Below are 24310 nucleotides of genomic sequence, written 5' to 3'. Positions count from 1 at the left end.
GAACTGAACCTAATAGTACAACGTTGGTTACATTTGCATTATGATAAGTTACAACATTTTTCTTTTAGGCAGCTACATAGAGACTATACAAGAACCCATTCAACATATATCAGAAACAGTCAGTGAAAAAGGTAATGCACTTATTTCCTATGCAAATTCAGTACTTTACCGGTACTTGCCTATGTCTTGACTGTAATAGCAAAGCATATGCACTATAGACTAAAAGTACAAAAAAACATCACTGTGTCAATAATTTTTATAAGATAAAATGAGACCAGAATAATCTGTTACATCGTTCAGGAACCTCTTTGACTTTTAAAAAAGGTAAAAGAAATCTGTATATTCAAGCAAAAGAAGAGCAAAAAAGGATATTAAAAAGGACCCGTCATTTGCCGTGAATATATATTTTTTACTAGCTATAAATGCTAGTTTTCTCGTAAATCCTTGTACAGTGGAACCTTGTATTACGAGCACAATTGGTTCCAGGAGTGTGCTTTTAAACCAAGTTAAGGATGCTTTACACGCTGCAACATCGCTAGCGATTGCTAACGATGTCGAGCGCGATAGCACCCGCCGCCGTCGTTCGTGCGACATTTGTTGCTCGCTGCCGTAGCGAACATTATCGCTACGGCAGCGTCACACGCACATACCTTGTTAGTGACATCGCTGTGACCGCCGAACAATCCCTCCTTCAAGGGGGAGGTGCGTTCAGCGTCATAGCGACGTCACTGCGGCGTCACTAAGTGGCCGGCCAATAGAAGCGGAGGGGCGGAGATGAGCGGGTCGTAACATCCCGCCCACCTCCTTCCTTCCTTCCGCATTGCCGCTGGACACAGGTAAGGAGATGTTCGTTGTTCCTGCGGTGTCACACATAGCGATGTGTGGTGCCGCATGAATGACAAACAACATCGTACCTGTGGCAGCAACGATATTAAGGAAAGGAGCGACATGTCAACGATCACTGTTTTTGAACGATTTTGCGATCGTTGATCATTGCTCCTTGGTGTCACATGCTGCGATGTCGCTACCGGCGCCGGATGTGTGTCACTAACGACGTGACCCCGGCGATATATTGGTAGCGATGTCGCAGCGTGTAAAGCACCTTTTACTCTTATATCAAAGCGAATTTTCCCATAAAAAATAATTGAAACACAGACAATTCGTTCCACAACCCAAAAATATATACTGTATTTATACAACCTTATTACAGTAATAAAAAATAATGCAGTGTATTCATATAAAATTATTACAGTAAACTAATACAAAATAATGTACAGTAAAAAGAATACAAAACAAATTAAACTGCACTTTACCTTACAATAGAATTGTTGATGTGTGGGAGGTACTATAGAGAGAAAAAATGATGTATAAAAATGACAACCTTTATTCTAGTACAATAGACAAAAAAAAAACACACCGCAAATCTATTCTCCCAAAATAAGGGCAGAACTAAGCCAAATGTGGGGTAGGAATATTGCACTGGCAGATTATAGTACAAGCAATGTGCTGTACTGGTTAGCAGAAAGAAAGTACAGTACTGTATCCACAAATGCAAATTGATAGACATGTTATATAGTATATACTGTACTGTACAATGGTATACTGTATACAGAACATATGTACAGAAAGTTACCTCCAGAGCGGGTCAGAGTGTGGTGAAAGGACAGAACCGGAAGTGTGCACAGTGAGTATTTACTCTTATTGCAAAGCATTGCTCTTAAACAAGTTACAAATTTGTAAAAAGCTTTGCTTGTCTTGCAAAACTCTCTCAAATCAAGTTACTCTTAAACCAAGGTTCTACTGTATTGTCTTTTGCTTATACCTGCTCTCCTCCATTTCTGAAATATGGCCCTCTTTTTCTTTCTCATGAAAACTCCCATAAAGAACAACTGACAATACTAGATTTACATACAAAGAGAAGGCCATATCCACACCAGAGAGGCACAGGAACAAAAAATAAACAACATTAGTTTTAGGAGAACATTGGCATTTATAGCAGGTAAAACAATAACATATTAAAGGGCATCTGTCAGTAGGATCAACTTTCCTCAGTTGTCTATATGGGCATGTAGGTCATAGGAAGTTGAATAAAATAATACCTTGATATCTAGAATCTGATTGAGACATGTAGAATAGCAGACTGTCAGTCATTACATGTCTCACACTGATAACTCCATCTTTCATTTAAATTAAGTTTTGTAGGCAGATTCTCAGGGAGATCTATATCCTGCCAATAGATCTTAACAGTTAATGTATACATTTAGAGAAATGTGGATTTCTCTTGTATAATACATCAGATCGCAAATGTCAAGGTATCGTTTTATTCCACGTTGCATGATCTACATGCCCAAATAGATAGCTTAACAGGATTGAACCTACTAACAGGTTTCCTTTAATGGCAAGTGACAGGTACTTTTTAAATAAGTTATAATGAGCTCATGCAAAAAAAATGGTGGTTCTGGAACATTTGATGTGGAAAGAGATATATAAAAATGAGTAATATATTGTCTAGTTTTGTGTATAATTTCTGCTACATGGTGATCTTATAGCCAATTCAAGACTGGGCCATTTTCCTCTCCTTCCTGTAAGGCACATTTTTGTTGTTATTGTACATCCATTATTAAAAGTACTAATATTTTTTTCTCAGTCTGATATCTAAATAATGTTTGCCTCTTTTGTATGCATGGAGCTTAATTTTTTATGTTAATTAAGTATTTTTGTTTTTCCTGACAATGTGGGAAATGTAAAAAAAAAGAAAGGAAATTTGTGTTGGTTTTTCTTCCTATCAAAAAGAACTACTAAACACTTTAGTTTCCACTCTCCTTCTATACGAATTATTTTTACAGTGGGTACGGAAAGTATTCAGAACCCTTTACATTTTTTACTCTTTGTTTCATTGCAGGCATTTGGTAAATTCTAAAAAGTAATTTTTATTTCTCATTAATGTGCACACTGCACCCCATCTTGACAGAAAAAACAGAAATGTAGAAATGTTTGCAAATTTATTTAACAAGAAAAACTGAAATATCACATTGTATTAATAAGTATTCAGACCCTTTACTCAGACACTCATATTTAAGTCACATGCTGTCCATTTCCTTGTGATCCTCCTTGAGATGGTTCTACTCCTTCATTGGAGTCCAGCTGTGTTTAATTAAACTGATAGGACTTGATTTGGAAAGACACACACCTGTCTATATAAGACCTTACAGCTCACAGTGCATGTCAGAGAAAATGACAATCATGAGGTCAAAGGAACTGCCCAAGAAGCTCAGAGACAGAATTGTGGCAAGGTACAGATCTGGCCAAGATTACAAAAGAATTTCTGCAGTACTCAAGGTTCCTAAGCGCACAAGTGACCTCTATAATCCTTAAATGGAAGAAGTTTGGGACCACCAGAACTCTTCCTAGACCTGGCCATCCAACCAAACTGAGCAATCGTGGGAGAAGAGACTTGGTGAGAGAGGTAGAGAAGAACCCCAAGATCACTGTGGCTGAGCTTCAGAGATGCAATAGGAAGATGGGAGAAAGTTCAACAAAGTCAACTATCACTGCAGCCCTCCACCAGTCGGGCTTTTATGGCAGAGTGGCCCGACGGAAGCTTCTCCTCAGTGCAAGACATATGAAAACTCACATAGAGTTTGCAAAAAAACACATGAAGGACTCCCAGACTATGAGAAATAAGATTCTCTGGTCTGATGAGACGAAGATAAAACATTTTGGTTTTAATTCTGAGCAGTATGTGTGGAGTAAACCAGGCACTGCTCATCAACTGCCCAATACAATCCCAACAGTGAAACATGGTGGTGGCAGCATCATGCTATGGGGATGTTTTTCAGCTGCAAGGACAGGACGACTGGTTGCAATTGAAGGAAAGATGAATGCAGCCAAGTAGAGATATCCTGGAAGAAAACCTCTAACAGAGTGCTCCAGACCTCAGACTTGACCGAAGGTTCACCTTCCAGTAAGATAATGACCTTAAGCACACAGCTAAAATAACAAAGGAGTGGCTTCAGAACAACTCTGTGACCATTCTTGACTGGCCCAGCCAGAGCCCTGACCAAAACCCAATTGAGCATCTCTGGGGAGACCTGAAAATGGCTGTCCACAAACGTTCACCATCCAACCTCACGGAACTGCAGAGGATCTGCAAGGAAGAATGGCAGAGGATCCCCAAATCCAGGTGGGAAAAACTTGAATCATTCCCAAAAAGACTCATGGCTGTACTAGCTCAAAAGGGTGCTTCTACTCAATACTGAGTAAAGGGTCTGAATACTTATGACCATGTAATATTTCAGTTTAATAAATCTGCAAACATTTCTACATTTCTGGGGTTTTTTTCTGTCAAGATGGGGTACAGAGTGTACATTACTGAGAAAAAAATGAACTTTTTCGAAGTTACCAAATGGCGTCAATGAAACGAAGAGTGAAAAATTTAAAGGGATCTGAATACTTTCCGTACCCACTGTATATACTGAACATATGTTTTTCAACAGGGGTAGGGCTAGAAACAGTGATTCAGATTGGTAGTGTATTTTTTTTTTAGTTTAATTTTAGTTATGTTTTTTTCTGTTATTTTTATTTTCATATATGTATTTTCTTCATGTATTTAACACACTGCCTCCCTCCATAAGGTCTTAAAACATCTTTGCAAGGTATTTTAACATATTTATATATAATATCATGTATACACCGTTTACAGAATTATTAGGCAAGTTGTATTTTAGAGAATTTTTTTTTATTATTGATCAACAATGACGGTATATTCTCAATCAACCCAAAAGACTCATAAATATCAAAGCTTAATATTTTTGGAAGTTGGAGTGGGCTTTTTAGATTTGGCTATCTTAGGAGGATATCTGTTTTGCAGGTAACTATTACCGTGCAGAATTATTAGGCAACTTAATAAAAACCAAATATATTCCCATCTCACTTGTTTATTTTCACCAGGTAAACCAATATAACTGCACAAAATTTAGAAATAAACATTTCTGACATGCAAAAACAAAACCCCCAAAATTTAGTGACCAATATAGCCACCTTTCTTTCTGATGACACTCAACAGCCTACCATCCATAGATTCTGTCAGTTGCTTGATCTTTTTACGATCAACATTGCGTGCAGCAGCCACCACAGCCTCCAGACACTGTTCCAAGTGGTGAACTATTTTCCCTCCCTGTAGATCTCACATTTTATGAGGGACCACAGGTTCTCTATGGAGTTTAGATCAGGTGAACAAAGGGGCCACGTCATTATTTTTTCATCTTTTAGACCTTTACTGGCCAGCCATGCTGTGGAATAGTTGGATGCATGTGATGGAGCATTGTCCTGCATGAATATCATGTTTTTCTTGAACGATACCGACTTCTTCCTGTACCACTGCTTGAAGAAGTTGTCTTCCAGAAACTGGCAGTAGGTCTCAGAGTTGAGCTTCACTCCATCCTCAACCCGAAAAGGTCCCACAAGTTCATCTTTGATGATACCAGCCTATACCAGTACCACATCTCCACCTTGCTGGCGTCTGAGTTGGAGTGGAGCTCTCTGCCCTTTACTGATCCAGCCTTTGGCCCATCCATCTGGCCAATCAAGAGTCACTCTCATTTCATCAGTCCATAAAACCTTTGAAAAATCAGTCTTAAGATATTTCTTGGCCCAGTCTTGACGTTTTATCTTATGTTTCTTGTTCTTTACCTTGGCCATGTACCGGAGTACGGCACATCTTGTGCTTTTTGATACTCCAGTAACGTTGCAGCTCTGAAATCTGACCAAACTGGTGGCAAATGGCATCTTGGCAGCTTCACACTTGATTTTCCTCAATTCATGGGCAGTTATTTTGCGCTGTTTTTGCCCAACATGCTTCTTGCGACCCTGTTGGCTATTTGCCATGAAACGCTTGATTGTTCAGTGATCACGCTTCAAAAGTTTGGCAATTTCAAGACTGCGGCATCCCTCTGCAAGACATTTTTACAATTTTTGACTTTTCAGAGCCCGTCAAATCTATCTTCTGACCCATTTTGCCAAAGGAAAGGAAGTTGCCTAATAAATAAGCACACCTTATATAGGGTGTAGATGTCATTACACCACACCCCTCCTCATTACAGAGATGCACATCACCTGATTCACTTAATTGGTAGTTGGTTCTCAAGCCTATACAGCTTGGAGTAGGACAACATGTATAAAAAGTATCATGTGATCAAAGTACTCATTTGCCTAATAATTCTGCACACGGTGTACATAATACATTATTTTCTTGCTGATTTCTCTAGTAAATAGGGCTGGTATATTATTCCAATTTACAGGAGAATTTCATCTTCTTGGCTGCATAGTAGAACTCAGGGGGTCTCGTAAGACCCAGCAGCTCCTGTCTTTTGCCACACCCAGTTTTATCAGTCTCCCAATGTTTTGCAGATCTTATGGCTGAAAACACAGGAACACTGGCTGAGCTCAGTCTTAATGAAGATCCAAAACTAGAGGTTAGTAGATCATACAATATACTTATGAAGAGTGAGAAGCCAGAGTAAGGAGACTTGTAGGCCTTTCAATGCTCCTCTGGGAATTTAAACATACAAATAGCCTCTTCAGAGAGGAAGAGGACATGAACTCTAGTTCCAACTATTGGATGTTGCAATGGTAAAAGTCAATATCGACCCTTTAACAAGCCGTAATGAAGCCAATCAACCAAAAAATGCACCAACAGTTGACATGCTGAAAATTATTTTCTGCATCAAATCTGCAAGAAAAAATAAGCAACATGCGCACAACTTTCAGAATTCTCATTGACTTTTCTGTCATAAAGATAGACAGGTCTTAAACTGCACCAAATCTGCATAAAAAAGCACACTGTGCGCACAGAGCCTTAGGGCTCGCTCACATCTGCATATAACTACGCCCAGTGCAATCCGATAAATCAAACTGCATTCGCACCCATGTTAATCAATAAGGCAGTGCTGAACTGCAATTTTTTCCTCAGCTGTTTTTGTGCTGAGGATAAAATCACAGCATGCTGTGTAAGGTTGCATAAAAAAACAGAGACTGGCCAATGCAAGTCTATGGGTGTGAGAAAAATGCGGACCGCACATGGACCATCCGTATGTCGTCCATTTAATTATGGATACATTGACATTCTGTAGCACAGAACACTGTAAATGGTCCTTTAAATGATTGTAGAATAATAGCTGCTGAGAACACATGTCATACAGATGTCATACACATTTCACACGGATACAATGCAAGAAAATAAAATAAAAAATCGCATACTTGCAGAGCATGTGCATTACATGGAATACCAAACAGCTTTTCTTGCCCCACTCTTCTGGCTGAGAATCGGATCGATTTTATATACTCAGGTGTCAGTTAATTTTTATGGTATTTGCCCATGATCCGGACATGCTGGGTCCTGGATGCAGTCTTGTCTTCTCCCTCGGGGCTGCGACTGCTCTCCGCACGATCGTTGTTCGGTGTGCTTTCTCTCTGTTCTCCCTGTGGAGAACACTCGCTGCTACGCAACAATAAACTGACATGCTGTGGCTCAGGAAGCCGCACCGCATGTCAGTTTACGCTGCGGGAAAAACAAGCACAGTTGGCATTGGATTTCTATAAATCTCATCCACGGTGCTTGTACTGTATAGCGCAGCGTTTTGGATGCAGTGAAAAGATGCTGCGTTCAAAACACTGTGAACCCTGATCGTAGGCACACAACCTTAGGTCGAGGCCACACGGGGATTTGTGCGAGTACTCGCATGATACACAGCACACGCTTGCAGCACAGCGGGAGCCGAGTGTCATGCGACTGTGGTCCGATCGTGCGATCAGACCATAGTTGCGGAGGGAGGGGCTGGTACTGCGGAGGGGAGGGAGGGATTTATCTCCCTATTTCCTCCGTTGTGTTCTGATGCGAGAATCGCACTGCTCTCACGTTACACCGGTGTAACGCGACAGCAATGCAATGTTTCTCTCGCCCCATAGACTTGTATGGGTGCGAGTGGAACAGGATCGCATTACAGTCACTGCATGCTGTGACTTTTCTCGGTCCGATTAGGGCTGAAAAAATAATTGCTTATGGGAGCTGCCCCATAGAGTAATATTGGTCTGAGTGATATGCGATTTTTTAATCGCATTCTACTCGCACCGTTTTTCTCACCGTGTGTCCAAGGCCTTAAAGTTTCCAATCACTGTTCTGAAGCTAAGTGTTTCCAAAAACATGTTCATTGCTTTGGAACCAACCACTCTTCATGCACTGCAGAGGTGGCCAGTAACCTAGGTAACAAACAGTAAACAATAGAAATATAGATCCCTTTATTCTCAAAAATGGAAAGAATTTTTAATATAAGGAAAATTGCAACATTGCTTATTTTTACAAGTACTTTGCAATTTTACTAGTTTAAAGAGAATCTGTCACCAGGATGTTGCCATCTAATCTGAGAGCAGCATATGTAGAGACAGAAACCCCTTTTTCAGAGCAGTCACTTACTGTCTGCTTGCTGTAGTTTTGATAAAATCACTGTTTTATCATCAGGAGATGATCATACCATGTAGTCCTCCATTTTCATGAGCTTTGTATAACCCTGCTTCACCACTGATTGGCAGCTTTCTGCCTATGCACAGTGAACACAGAAATCTGTCAATCCGTGGTGTGTGTGGGATTATACAGAGCTCAGCATTCAGAGAATTGGTAGAGTGGCAGGAACTAAAACAGTGAGTTTTATGAAAACTGCAGCCAAAAGCCCACTAAATGATACATTGTTGGAATCAGGAACTCTGCCTCAATATCATGCTGCTCTCAATTGTGGTAGCAAAAAACCTGGTGTCACATTCCCTTTAACCACATGAAACCACCCATTTAAATTGTTCCTAGCAAAAACCATTCCCTTTTTTCACAAATTAATCTAACCAATCAACACTGATATATGATGATTAACACAATAATTGTAAAAATGATTGTAATTTTTATTTTAATCTTGCTATCCCATAGATATATTCAATGAATCGAAAACACAGAGGCTATTGCTTGATTATAAACAATGAGCAATTTATGAAAAGTGAACCAAGAACAGGAACTGAAAAGGACGCAGGTAAGGGGTAATTCAACTGTACTCCAGGTTATGTTCCCACATTGAGCTTCTGGTGAGTTTTTCATGTTGCAGCATTTTTGCACCTATTATGTAAACGTGATATTTTATCACGTTTTTGATGCTGCACTTTCTGTCTCTTGTTGATGTCACCATTATTTTTGTAGCTTCCTGGTATTTAGATTTGGCAAATATCTGCGTATTAAATGCATTTTTCTGCAGCGGAAATGCACTAAAAACTTATGTGTCTTAGGCCCTGTGCGCACTTTGCGTTTTTCCCTTGTTTTTTTTGCGTTTTTGCTGCAGAAATTTATTGAGAAAATGGTTGTAACCTTTCTGCAGACATTCCCCAGCAAAACCTATGGAAAAAAAAAATAGCTGTGCGCACTACGCGTTTTTTTCTTAAGAGAATTCTTACTGCACAATTTCTTGAGAAAAAGAATGAGCATGTTCTTTTCTGCAGGTACCTACGTTTTTTAAATAGATAATGGTAAAAAAAAACGCAGGGACCAACCTGTGGAAAAAACGCATCAAAAACGCGGTAAAAACACATGCGGTTTTCGGTGCATTATTGGTGCGTTTTTTTGAACGCAAGTGCGCTAATCTTTCAGACTCTCAAGGAATTTCTTGAGAAATTTCTTGAGAAAAATCCTTTTTCTAGTGCGCACAGGGCCTTATACCTGCTTATTTTCCACATCTAATGCAGCTCTTTGAGAAAAATCTGCACATTAAATTCAGAGAAATTGACATGTTGAAACACACACCGCAAGTCAGATTACACTGAGTAAAAAACAAGCACAGTGAGCAGGAGATTTCTATAAATCCCATCCACTTTGTTAGAACTGCACGGGTACGTGCCCACGATCCAGACATGCAGCATGCCTCTCCTTTGGGACGGCAAGTCCCTACAAAAAACACTTATTTCTCTGCAGCAATAAATTTACATGCTGCAGTTCGGGAAGCTACACCACAGTGAGATGTCGGTTCTATGAGATCTCAATCTTCATGTGCGCTGCCTCCACAGCAATTATCCTGAAGCACACCATGTCCACGCCGCCGCGATACCTCCTCCTCCCAGGCTTGAGCCCACAGCATGCCGTGCCACCGCCGACTTCTTTTAGCTGCGACCCTGAACCATCGCGCCCCCCCCAGTGAGCTATATCTGGATTATAAAATGGACTCGGATTTTAAGACTGCCTTTTTACTATTAAAAATGCTTTCTTCCTCTAAAGTTCAGGTGCGTTTTATAATCCGGTGCATTTTATAATCTGCAAAATATGGTATTATAAAATATGCTTGAGTATATAGATATTGTTTATAAATACAAACATTGTTTTTGATGATCTCTTGATTCATATATATCTAAGAACATTCAACCAATGTGCTCAATGCCAGTAGTGCGGGGGGGGGGGGGGGAAGGGCCGGATCGGCAGGACTAACTGGACTTAAAAATAAAATAAAAAAATTTGCATCGACCTGAATTTAATCCCGGATATCGGGATCCCCATATCAGTCCATGGGGACCAGAATCCAACTGGATTAAAGCAAGCGCACTATACTTACCGAGTCTCCGTCACAGCTGTAACTGCTTCCAGGCCGTTCACTCTTCTTCCAGGGCCATGCATTATTGCTCATCCATATTTACTACTTCCCCTGCCCATCGGCAGTCCTGGCATCTGTGATTGGTTGCAGTCAGACGCGCCCCCAGCCTTTGTGACAGCGTCTGACTACTTGCAATCACAGACCCTATGTGTGGCTCACCATTGTGGCATAAAAATAAATAAAGAAATTGGCATAAGGTCCCCCGTATTATGATACTCAGTACAGATAAAGCATATAGCTACAGGCTGCAGCCCCAAGCCTTGTGCTTATCTTAACTGTGTATCAAAATAAGGGGAACCGCATGCGTCTTTTAATATATTATTTGAATAAATAATGTAAAAAAAAACAGCGTGCGGCCCCCCCCCCCCCCCCTTCAATTTTAATACCCAGCCATGATAAAGCCCGATAGCTGGGGTCTGGTATTCTCAGGCTGGGGAGACCCATCCTTATTGGGCCCCTCAGCCTAAAAATAGCAGCCTGCAGCTTCCCAGGATTGTCGCATCCATTAGATGCGACAGTCCCGGAACTTTACCTGGCTCTTTCTGATTGCCCTGGTGCAGTTGCAATCAGGGTAATAAGGGTTTAATGGCAGCTCACAGCTGCCACTAAGCCCTAGATTAGTAATGGGAGGCGTTTATGAGACGCCCCCCATTACAAATCTATAAGTGAAAGTAAATAAATACAAACACCGAAAGAAACCTTTATTTGAAAAAACACCCTTTTTCACCCCGGGGTCCCAGGGGGGAGGGTTACTCTTCACCAGGCCGGTTTGGGATGTCACAGCAGCCAGGCCCGGCTCCGTGTCCCTGCGGTGTCAACCAAAGGATGGGGATTGGGAGACGGAGATCATGAGAGTAGTAATTATTCATGACGTCACCTGTGTTCTGCAGCCAGGTATTACCCGCCGCTGCGGGAGGCCTTGGGGTTGTTCTATTCCCCGTCCCATATAGCAGGCAGCGCAAATCCGTAGTTGGAGCTGCCCTATGGTCACGACTCCTGGCTCTATATGCTGCTTTGCCCCGGACGCTGTGTGTGGGCCAGAAAACTTGAAATCCTCAGCCTGGCTGGTTCTGCTGGCGGGACTTGCAGTGCCCACTAGACTAGGGCTCTGCACCCTGAAGTGGGCGCCGGTCCCGAGGGAGCTTTCAGCTCTCCTCTCAGCGACCGTGTCCTCCTGCGTCTCACTTGCTTCCTGTCCTGGACTAGACTGTTGTAAGTATGTGTATGTCGCCTTGCTCCCCGGTCTCTAGCTCCTCCCCCTGGGTTCCTGAACTAGTGAGCAGAGGGTTCACTACATTAGTGATGGCCACCCTCCAATGTCTCTACCCTAGCCCAGTCCCATTGAGAGGGCATCTAACTGTGTGTTTTGGTTGATTGTTTTGGTTTTACCGGTGATGATCTCCTCTGGATCCAAGATAAATATTGCATCTCTGGTGAGGTGCAGTACCCTGTGGCGACTGAAGCCTCAGGGGCGCCACACTGGCACCCGGATACTTTTGAAACCGTGAGGAATTGGACTTTTACAGTCATGGTCCTCCCATTACTAAATGCCAGTAGGAAAAAGCTACTGTTAGTTTACCAATAATTGTTAGCTGGTCTGAACAATAGCAGGAATCATTCCAGGATCCATATAATGGGACTGAGCTACCGAACATGTGCGACCACCGGCACTGAACACATTAGATTGAAGTTTTGAAAGGTAATAAAAACAATACCATCAATAGAAGCATTTCATTAGAATGGTTTACTTTTGTTCATGTTTTTATTCTTTATATTGTGTCATTATCTCACAGAGTTCCTGCATAGTGTTTTCACGTGGCTGGGCCTACACGTAGAGATTCGCACAAACTTGTTAGCAAAGGAAATTCGTAACTGCTTGACTGAGTTCAAGGAAAAAGATCATTCGGAGAGAGACTGCTTTGTTTCCTGCATTTTGACTCATGGAAAATCAAAAGCAATTTATGGAACTGATGATATAGATATACCTATCAGTGAAATAACATCATATTTCTCTACCACAAATTGCTCAACATTGGCTGGAAAACCTAAGCTGTTCTTTATACAGGCGTGTCAAGGAAACAGTTCTCAGGGTGCACATGCTATTGAACCAGATGCAGTTTCTGATGCTGAAAAAAAAAGACCTAAAATAACTATACCCAATGACGCAGACATATTGGTTGGAATGTCAACAGTGGATGGCTATTATGCATACCGTCATAACCGAACAGGGACATGGTACATCCAATCTCTTTGTGAAAATTTGACGAAACTGGTGCCAAAGTAAGCAAATTTCTATAAATAAGAATGTGCAGTGCCTTGAAAAAGTATTCAAACCTTGAGACCTTTTTCACATTATTTTATGCTACACTTACAAACTTAAATGTATTTTATCTGATTAACCAACAATAAGTAGCAAGTATTTGTGAAGTGTAAAGTAAATGACATGTGGCTTTCTAAATATTTTAAAAATATAATTCTGAAAATTGTGAAATGCGTTTGTATTCAGCCTGCTGTAGTATGATACTTTGTTAGACCACCTTTCGCTGCAATAACTGCGGAAAATCTTGGTGTAAGTCTCTACCAGCTCATTCTTCTTTGCAGAACAGCTCTAGCTCAGTGAGATTGGATGGAGGTATATGTGAACGTCAGTTTTCAATTCTTATCACAGATTCGAAAAGGGATTTAGGTCTGGACTGTGACTGGGCCATTGAGTCACATGAATATGCTTCATTGTAGCTCTGGCAGTATGTCTAGGGTTATTATCCTGCTGGAGGGTGAATCTTTGACCCAGTTTCAAGTATTTTGCAACCTCAAACAGGTTTGTTTCCAGGATTGCCCTGTATTTAACTCCATCCATCTTCCCATCAACTCTGACCAGCCTCTCTGTCCAAACTCTGACTTGTTCCCTGTTCCATGCTTCACTACAGCATGATGCTACCACTGTCATGTTTGATGGTGGGAATGGTGTTTTTTTTAGGGTTGTATACAGTGTTAGTTAGCAATTTTCATTTATCCCCAAAAGTTCTACTTTGGTCTCATCTCACCATTGCACCTTCTTCCACGTGCTATGTAGGGGCCCCAGCTAGCATGTGGAAGAAGGTCCTGTGTTGTTGCCCAATTTCAATGCAATCTCCAAAGACTCTTCCTTCCCTAGGGACTCCTTATGAGCTCATATTTCTGTTATTGATAAGGAAGGGGAAAAACCAATGCCAATATTCAAGTTATTGACCTATCTCACTCCTCAATGTGGACACTAAATTGTTTGCAAAAATTATTGCATCTAGATTATCTCCTTTAGCGGAAATTATTCACCCAGATCAAACAGGATTTATGAGAGGGAGAGAAGTAGGGACAATACTACCAAGACATTGAATCTTATACATAGGGGCAGAGTAAAGTCTTAAGGTGGCTTTACACGCTACTATATCGCTAAAGCGATCTCGTTGGGGTCACGGAATTTGTGACGCACATCCGTCCGCTTTAGCGATGTCATGGCGTGTGACACCTATGAGCGATTTTGAATCGTCGCAAAAACGTTCAAAATCGCTCATCGGTGACATCACCCCCTATTCCCAATTATCGTTGCTGCTGCAGTAACGATGTTGTTCGTCGTTCCTGCAGCAGCACACATCGCTACGTGTGACACTGCAGGAACGAGGAACATCTCCTTACCTGCGTCCCGCCAGCAATGAGGAAGGAAGGAGGTGGGCGGGATGTTCGTCCCGCTCATCTTCGCCCCTCCGCTTTGATTGGGCGCCCGCTTAGTGGCGTCGCTGTGACAGTGCATGAAAGGAGGTGGTTCGCCGGTCACAGCGACGTCGCTAGGCAGGTAAGTAGTGTGACTGTTCCTAGTGATGTTGTGCGCCACGGGCAGCGATATGCCCGTGTTGCACAACCGATGGGAGTGGGTACGCACGCTAGCGATATCGGTAACGATATCGCAGCATGTAAAGCGGGCCTTAGCCCTTTATGCTTCTATCTACTGTCACAGAAAAAGCCTTCGATAAAATAAATAGGACTTTCATGAGTGAGACACTCTGAGGCTTAGATTTAAAGTTTAATATGTTAGGTTGGATTTTCACCTTATACATAAAGCCGACCGCCAGTGTAAAGGTAAATAGTGTTCTGTGACAGGAATTTGTGGTATGTAATGGTACATGCCAAGGTTGCATGTCTCCTTTCATTTTTATACTTACAATGGAGCCTTTCCTTAGGAGGATTCAATCTAACACTAATATTATGGGCCCTTGTATTTGCAGTTCTTCTCACAATATTGCGGCTTACACAGATGACCTGTTTTTTTTTCACCAAGCTGGCCATCTCTTTGTCAAACCTGATGGCAGAATTCCACCTATACAAGGGTCTATCTGTCTTCAAAATTAATTTCTCTAAATCAGAATCCCTGAATATTAACATACCTTTGTCCACCTTAGCGCTCTTGAAACCTGCCTTTAGCTTTAAGTGGGCTAATTCAGCTTTAAAATATTTGGGGATCCTACTACAAAGAGATGGAAACTTAACATACTTGCTTAACTTCCATAAATAACTATAATCGGTGAGGGAGAACTGCTTAAGATTGACTAGGTATGTCTTTATGTGGTTTGTGAGAAGCGTGATCTCTAAGATAAACTTTGTCCCCTGTGTCCTGTATGATATACAGGCTCTACTGATTGGGGTCCCCTCTTCTTTCTTCAGGAGTGTGGCATCAGTTCAATTCAAGTTGATTTAACACTAGAAGTCCCAGAGAGGGGTCATTTAACATTTCTACCTTTGGAACCCAGAGACGGGTCGAATGACCTAAAGGATTTTAGCTAACATCCTACAATCACCTTCTTTTGTTCTGTAATTAAGGCCATTACTGTCGCACCACAGGAGGTTGTTGTTTTCCATTGAGTGTTTTCCATTGAGTTTAGCCATTTAGTTTCTAGTTAGACTAAGGGTCATTTGACCCTCTTTCGACACTTCAGTGGGGAGCTCGAAATTTCTTGGACTTCTAGTGTTAATCAGGCAAACCCCCTGCATTAGAAGAGCCATATAGCCTCCCATCTTTATAGAATCCTAGACTAATGTATGAATGATACTGGGAAGGTCTGGGTCAGGATTGAGCAAAGCTTTAGAAACACTACCCTCATAACAGCTCCCTGGTTAGACCCTTTTCTGGTCAATTTGCTTAAAACACATCCCACAATTGAGGCTACCCTTGCTTGATGTACCCTTTTCATAGGATGTGCCAAAATGATACAGAAATACTCCTCTATGTATCCTATTCTGGGTAATCCACTATTTCCCCCAGTATCCACTCTGGGATCATGGAGAGTGGGTCAGCAGTCTCATTTTTTCCATTCACTCCCTCCCAGATCATTTTATAATAATGACAAAACGACTTTTGAGACATTTTAGTACTCTTAGGGTATGACCGCACTTTGCTTTTTACCTGCTTTTTTGATGCTTTTTCAACTGCAGCGTTTAATGCCAAAATGGATGTGTTCTGCTTTTCAAGCATAGTCTATGGGAATTTGGGTTTCTTGTCCACACTATGCTGTTCAAAATGCTGCCTTTTTGTGGCAGAAATTTGGGCAAAAACTCTGCTTTTCAAAGAAGCAACATGTCAATTGTTTTTGCCATTTGCGTTTTGAACTGCAAAACATAGTTTTTGCCCAAATTTCTGCCACAAAAAGGCAGCATTTTGAACTGCATAATGCGGACAAGAAACCCAAATTCCCATAGACTATGCTTGAAAAGCAGAACACATCCATTTTGGCATTAAACGCTGCAGTTGAAAAAGCAGCAAAAAAGCAGGTAAAAAGCAAAGTGCGGTCATAACCTTAGACAGGGGTGGGGAACCTTTTTTCTGCTGGGGGCCATTTGGAAATTTCTACCAACCTTCGAGGGCCGCAAAAAATTTTAAATTGAAAATTACCCTAATATATTTGGTGAAACAATTAATTACCGCACCCTACTCAGGTGGCTGGAGAGGCTTCTTTTTGGTGCGGCTGTGATGTTCGCTGATATTGATCATGTCACTTCTCACAGCTGCTTTTCCAGGTTTGTCTCAGTCTGGAGCACAGTCAACTTTGTGAAATTAAGATTGGTAAACCATATACATAACATAGGAAATGCTGTACATACACACAGAGCCTTCACACACTGGCTGTATACCGCATACAGCCCTGACACACTGGCCGTATACCGCACACAGCCCTGACACACTTGCCGTATACCGCACACAGCTCTGACACACTGGCCGTATACCGCACACAGCCCTGACACACTGGCCATATACCGCACACAGCCCTGACACACTGGCCGTATAACGCACACAGCCCTGACACACTGGCCGTATAACGCACACAACTCTGACACACTGGCCGTATACCACACACAGCTCTGACACACTGGCCGTATACCACACACAGTCCAATACACTGGCTGTATACAGCACACAGCCCCGACACACTGGCAGTATACTGCACACAAAATCGACACACGTCGTATACTAACACAAAATTGACACACTGGCCTTATACTGCACACAAAATTGACTCACTGGTCATATACTGCACACAAAATCGACACACTGGTCATATACTGCACACAAAACTGACACACTGGTCATATTATATACCGCACATGACACACACTGGCCATATACAGTACATATGTATACTGTAAACAGCACTTACACATGCCATACACAGCACTCATACACGCCGTACACAGCACTCATACACGCCGTACACAGCACTCATACATGCCGTACACAGCACTCACGCGCCGTAAACAGCACTCACACGCCGTACACAGCACTCACACGCCGTAACCAGCACTCACAGTCGCTGTATACAGCAATCACAGATGCCATACACAGCACTCACACCCTGTATACAGCACTCACACCCCACATACAGCACTCACACACTGGACATATACACCATACATACACTGAACATTGAAGTCACTAATACATTAGATATATGGTGGTATATATTATATATAAACACACAGCTCAGATATAAGTTTCTGCTGCTTAGTTGCCCCTGTAAGATCAGGTGCAGCACAAGTTCCTGACTAACGCTCCCTCCTCATGCAAGATGGATGCAGCAGCTAAGCTCAAGGGCTGCAGCAGAAAGCAGCCGGGAACTCAGTGGCTAATGTCCATCAGCGCTGGCTTCATTCTTGTCTTCTGTCTCCTCTGCGGTGCTAGACCTGAGCAGCCGAGAACAGAGGTCTGAATGCACAGGACAGGAGGGTGAGAGGCTGAGCACATGGCATTATGCAGCCTCCTCACTGCCGTGCAGGTCCCTCCCCATCACTGTGCTTCTAACTGTAATCTAGGTGGAGGAGAACGGGTCTGACGCCACGCATATCACCAGTAGAAAGCCAGAAGTTTAATCCATGCCTTTTTTCAAGGGTTAAAAACAGGTCTACGCGTTTCAGGGTACACAGACCCCTTCCTCAGGACCAAAATGATAAATGACAGGATAATACAGATCAAGTATTATTATGATCTGTATTCTGTCATTTAACATTTTGGTCCTGTGTACCCAGAAACGCGTAGACCTGTTTTTAACCCTTGAATAAAGGCATGGATTAAACTTCTGGCTTTCTACTGGTGATAGGCGCGGCGTCAGACCCGTTCTCCTCCACCTATATTGTTCCTGATTCTGCGGGGCTGCGGCTATTCACCTTCGACCACGTCTGCACAGGTGTTGTGACTCTCAAAACCCTGACAGGTGAGTGTACCTATACAATCGTTATACCCTATTGCATCGATTAAGACCCTATTGCGCTCTCTCTTCCACAGTCTCTCCTTCTCATGTAACTGTAATCTGACAGGAGATCATGCAGGAGCCAGAGGGGAGGGGGGAAATCCTCACTAGTGAAGTTTGCCGGCTGGCTCTGTGTGACTGCACAGCTCGCACATAGCTTGCAACACATATGGGGATTTAAAGGGCCAGTAGCCGTCAGGAGGAGTATCTGCCCGAGCACTGCCGCCACCGGGAATCTGCCAGGGGCCGCAGAATTACCCATGGCGGGATGCATACGGCCCGTGGGCTTGAGGTTCCTCACCCCTGCTCTAAGACATACTCTATCCTTTTCTTATTCCTTGCTGATTGATCCTACAGACCAACCTGCCACCCAAATTCAAACGTAATGGGAAAGAGAATTGGGTCTCTTGTTATTGAAAGTGAATCTTCGGCTCCATTGAATCTTAACTCATAAATTAACTATTTACTTTAACATGAGGACAATTTTAAGCTGCTATCTTGGTGGTATAGAATCCCAACTCGCCTACACTTTATTTTTTCCTAAAGCTTATGCCATCTGTTGGAGATGTGGACATGAGGAAGGCGATCTACTACATATTTTGTCTTGTGGGTTTCTTATTCCTTTTTGGGAAAAAGCGCAACTAATGATATGCAAGATCACATATCTTGAGCCTGACTTAAATCCTTCTCAAGTCAGGTGGCAGCTTGATGCTGTGGGGTTGCTTTTCTGCAGCAGAGAAACTGGTTAGAGTTGATGGGAAGGCGGATGGAGCTAAGTACAGGGAAATCTTGGATGAAAACCAATTAAATGCTGCAAAAGACTTGAGACTGGAGTGTAGGTTCAGCTTCCAGCAGGATAATGACCCTAAACACTGCCAAAACTACAATGGAATGGTTTAGATCAAAGCATATCCATGTGTGTGAATGGCCCAGTCATAGTCCAGACCTAAATTCATTGAGAATCTGAGACAAGACTTGAAAATTGGTGTTCACAGACACTCTCCATCTAATCTCACTGAGCTACAGTTTGTAAAGAAGAATGGGCAAACATTTCAGCCTCTAGATGTGCAGAGCTGATAGAGACATACCTGAAAAGACTTGCAGAAGTAATTTCCAGGGAAAGGTGGTCCTACAAATTATTGACTCAGGGGGTTGGAGTACAAATGCATGTGACAAATCTCTGATTTAGATGTATACATATATAAAATATTTAGAAAACCATGTATAATTTTGTTTACAACTCACAATACTTGATACTAGTGTTGGCATATCACACAAAATGCCAATAAAATGCAATTCTTTGTGTGTGTAGAAAATGTGGAAAGTTCACAGGATATGAATACTTTTTTAGGTACTGTATATGTGCAAAATAATATACTGTAAATACTTATATAGTACCAGTAGAAGTAATTTATTTCAGGCTTACCTTGCCTAAAACACAACCTAAATGATTAGAAATTGTATTTATGTGGACCTACCTGGTTCAGTAAATATTCTACAAGAAATAACAATTCTATTGCATTTTAGGACTCTTCATTAAATCATTCTTCTGTTCTGTTTTCTAGATATACTGTGTATACATTGATAACTTGACATTATTATCCTCATAATAGTGAATAATTTCTAATATATTTCTTTCCAGAGGAGAAGACATTTTGTCAATTCTCACAAAAGTCAACAAAGATGTCAGTGAAAAGGAGTACTCGAATCTGAAGCAGATGCCACAGCCAGCTTATACATTGCTAAGAAAACTTGTGTTTCCAATCCCTCCGGCTCCATTTAAACCAGCTTCTAAGGAAACTAATTTTTAAAAGTATTGTTTTGTTTAGGTAATAGGTGAAGAATGTCTTCACATCCGTGTATTATGGTCGGAGTACAGCCCACAATTTACGAAATGGCTGCAGGTTACCTGACCCGAGCTCAATAGCCTCATATACAGTGTGTAAAATATGTATTGAACACATTACCAATTTTCTAGATAAATTTATTTTTAAAGGTGCTATTAACATGAATTTTTCACCATATGTCGGTAACAACCCATCCAATCCACACAGGCAAAGAAATCAAACCACAGATATTCATAAATTAAGTTTTGTAATTATGAGAAATGATACATGGGAAAAAAGTATTGAACACATGAAGAAAGAGAGGTGCAATAAGCCATGGAAAGTCATGACACCAGCTGAAATCTATTACTAATTAGAAAGCAATCTTGCTACTTAGTGAAACATAATATCAGCTGCTTCAACTGATGGGCTATGAAAAGGTGTCTCATTACCAAGCTGCCACATAGGAAACATCTCATGATAGGTAAAACTAGTGCGCTGTCCCAAGACCTTCACAAACTGATTGTTGCGAAATATACTGAAGGCATTGGTTACAGAAGAAGTTTTAAACTACTAAAGGACCAACTGCTGCCCCCAAGATTTCAAACAGAGGAGAAAAAGGAATTATCAGAAGAGTTGTCCAAGAGCCAAGAACTATCTGTGGAGAGCTACAAAAAGACTTGAAAATAGCAGGTACAATTGTTCCAAAGAAAACGATAATGCACTCAACCTCCATTGCCTGTATGCTCGCTCATCACGCAAGACTCCATTGTTGAACAAAAAGCATGTTCAAGCTCGTTTAAACTTTGCTCAGCACCATTTAGACAAGCCTGTGAAATACTGGGAGAATATAGTGTGGTCGGATGAGACCAAAATTGCACTCTTTGGATGCAATAATACACACCATGTTTGGAGGCCAAAATGAACTGCATATCACCCCAAAAACACCATACCCACAGTGAAGTTTGGAGGTTTGAATATCATGATCTGGGGCTGTTTTTCAGCATACGGCACTGGCAAACAACATTTAATTGAAGGAAGGGTAAATGGACAAATGTAACAAAACATTCTTCATTAAAATCTTCTGCCATCTTCCAGGATGATAAAGATGAAATAAGGGTGGACATTTCAGTAAGACAATGATCCCAAACATACAGCAAGGAAACTCTCAATTGGTTTCAGAGAAAGAAAATAAAGCTGCTAGAATGGCCAATCTGATCACTGGAGCTGAATCAAATAGAACTTTTATGGAGGGAACTAAACCTCAGAGTTCATAGAAGAAACACACGGAACCCTCAGGATTTGAAGAGTTTTGTGTGAAGAATGGCCCAAAATTACACCTGAGCAATGAATGTGACTAGTTTCTTCATACAGGAGGCGACTTGAAGCTATCATCATCAACGAAGGCTTTTGTACCAAGTATTAAATGAATATGCTCACTTTATAGCCTGTAAGAGAGATTGAGTGCTGGGTTGAGTGAGAGGAGATACATTTACCCTTGCAGAGATATCCACGTGACATACTGAGAAGTGTGTATGTGACAGTTTTCAATACATTTTCCCGGTGTTATTTCTTATTATTACACAACATTAAATTTATAGACATCTATGGTTTGATTTATTTGCCTGTGTGGATTGGATGAGTTGTTACTGACAGCTAGTGATGAATTCACGTTAATAGCACCTTTAGGCCCGTTTCACACGTCAGTGAAAAACACTGACGTTCTTCACTGACGTGTAAAACATGCACATGTCCCTCCGTGTTCCGTGATTCACGGCACACGTGGGTTGTCCATGTGCAATCCGTGATCAGTGATTGCATATGGACATTACTCACCTGCCTTCGTTCCTGCTGTCCATGGTGCTGAACTCCTCGTCTCTCCAGCGTCTGCCCACCGCTCTCAGCACCTACTTCCTGGTCAGCATTTCCTGCTTTCATGAATATTCATGAGCCAGGCAGGAGCTGCCGAGAGCAGAGGCTCCAGAGCGAATCGTAGGCAAGGTAAGCTGAAAATTTTGAATATTTAATATGTCCGTGATTTTCTGGTACGTGTTTCACTGATCACACACGGATCACACCATAGTGTGGTCCGTGGGTCATCAGTGATGCCAGAGAAAAACTGACATGTCTCCGTGCAGAATCACGGCCAAGGGTGCACGCTGCATGGAGACACGTTCAGTGAAAAATCACTGATGTGTGAGCAGACCCATTGATTAGAATGGGTCTGCGTATGTCAGTGATTCTGGTACGTTTTAAAAAAGGCACAAACGTACCAGAATCACTGACGTGTGAAAGGGGCCTTAGAAATATTTTTACTTAGAAAATTGGTGACGTGTTCAATACTTATTTGACCTGCTGTATGTCTACAAGGACGTTGAGTTCAGGTCAGGAAACCAGTGGATGCCTATGCATCATGGTCCGACCTCGAACTACGAGACAGTGATACATAAAAAAATAGATTATGTCAAATCATGTTCTCAAGTGGCTATGGTGAATATATATAGTAAATACACCATTTATGTAAACCCTTGGATATGCACACTCCCAGGAATATCTATCGATCATCCAAATAAAGAAAAGGGAGGGTTTTTTTACTGCTAAATAGTAATACTTTATTAATGTGAATTATAAATCAATGTATAACAGTAGAAAAATACCAGACTAGAGGTACAGAGAGTAGAGTACAGCGCCGGTGAACTCCACTATTGCAATACCCATACATATAAGATATAATACAAACTACTATGGGCCGAACAAAGTGAGCTGGTGTATAAAGTGCGAATGCTATACTATCTCTGATCAAGACAAGTGTCAATCTTAAGCAGCAAATAATACCAGTGTCCTGCCTAGAGTAAATGGACCAACAGCGCTGTTAGGAGAAGTGCCCCCAGGGATGTCACTGGCACATTTTATTGCTCTGGCAATCATTAATCAAATTCAAATCTAGAATCCAACAAAACTCTTCTAGTTCTACAGTAACAGATTTAGCTGCTAGCTTGGCACTTGTATATCACATCTTCCAAAAGATGCAAAATTAATTTATTATTACGCAATAATAAATGATTGCGTACTTTTGTGAGTGTTCTTATGGTCGGAAGTTTTTTATAGGTCTATATTAATTTTGCCATTTCCTGATCCTTATTTTTGTGGTATATAGATATTTACACCTTGGCCTGAACATCATGGTGAACTCTCAGACCTGTATACTTGTTGCAGGAACTTTATTATTCTGGAATTTTACTGTGATCTTCATGGACCTCAGAAAAAAATAAAACAGACACATCTATATTTGTAGGTATCCAGTGTTTAGAAACATCCGATATTCCAGAATCCCTGGTGTCAGATTATCTAAATGATTGTACTGTACTATGTACAATACCAATTAGAATAAATAGTTGGATTTATTAGTGTTGATGTGATAATGAACTTTCAATTTATCTTCATCTGAAGTTTCTTTGTAATGTCGATCAATTTTTCTACCTATTTGCCTCTCCTTAGATTAACCTGTTCATTTGAAAAGCTTTATTAATTTTATTGTTTAATGTTACTAATGCTTAATCATATAAAGGTAACCTCGTTAAAGGGAATCTGTTACCAGGTTTTTGCCACCTAATCTGAGTGCAGCATAATGTAGGGGCAGGTTTCCTGATTCCCACGATGTGTCACTTACTGGGCTGTTTAGTGTAGTTTTGATATAATCACTGATTAATCAGCAGGAGATTATCATTACAGGACTACTTGGCGTGCTGCAAGTAGTCCAGCATATTCATGAGTTCTGTATAACTGCTTTATCTGCAGCAGAGAAAACATTGATTTTATCAAAATGGCAGCAAACAGCTCAGTAATCACTGGAATCAGGGTCTCTGTTTCTATATTATGCTGCTCTTAGATGAGGGAGGAAAAGCCCAGTGACAAATTCCCTTTAAAGACATCTTCATACATAGAACACTGCTGTATAAACTTTCAGTGGGAGCTGCCGTACCCACAACAACCACTACACCATGTCGAGAGCTGGGCTGTCCCAACTTCACACGCTGTTTTACTG

The 24310-nt window shown here is 41.4% G+C and overlaps 1 protein-coding gene across 1 annotated transcript in view; it reads left to right on the top strand.

Moving 5' to 3' along the window:
* LOC142245980 (caspase-8-like) overlaps nt 1–20440 on the top strand; it is an 83907-nt gene extending 63467 nt beyond the window's left edge. The window contains exons 7-11 of the mRNA XM_075318987.1: nt 69–131; nt 6409–6473; nt 8972–9071; nt 12464–12950; nt 20082–20440. Coding sequence (XP_075175102.1) covers nt 69–131; nt 6409–6473; nt 8972–9071; nt 12464–12950; nt 20082–20250 — 884 coding nt within the window. The 3' untranslated portion in view covers nt 20251–20440. The remainder of the gene's footprint in view (nt 1–68; nt 132–6408; nt 6474–8971; nt 9072–12463; nt 12951–20081) is intronic.
* Nucleotides 20441–24310: the final 3870 nt, after the last annotated feature.

This window comes from Anomaloglossus baeobatrachus, chromosome 7 (genome assembly GCF_048569485.1).
Source record: "Anomaloglossus baeobatrachus isolate aAnoBae1 chromosome 7, aAnoBae1.hap1, whole genome shotgun sequence".
NCBI lineage: Eukaryota > Metazoa > Chordata > Amphibia > Anura > Aromobatidae > Anomaloglossus > Anomaloglossus baeobatrachus.
The sequence above is the reverse complement of the archived record's forward strand: the minus strand, read 5'-3'. Positions and strand labels throughout refer to the sequence as shown.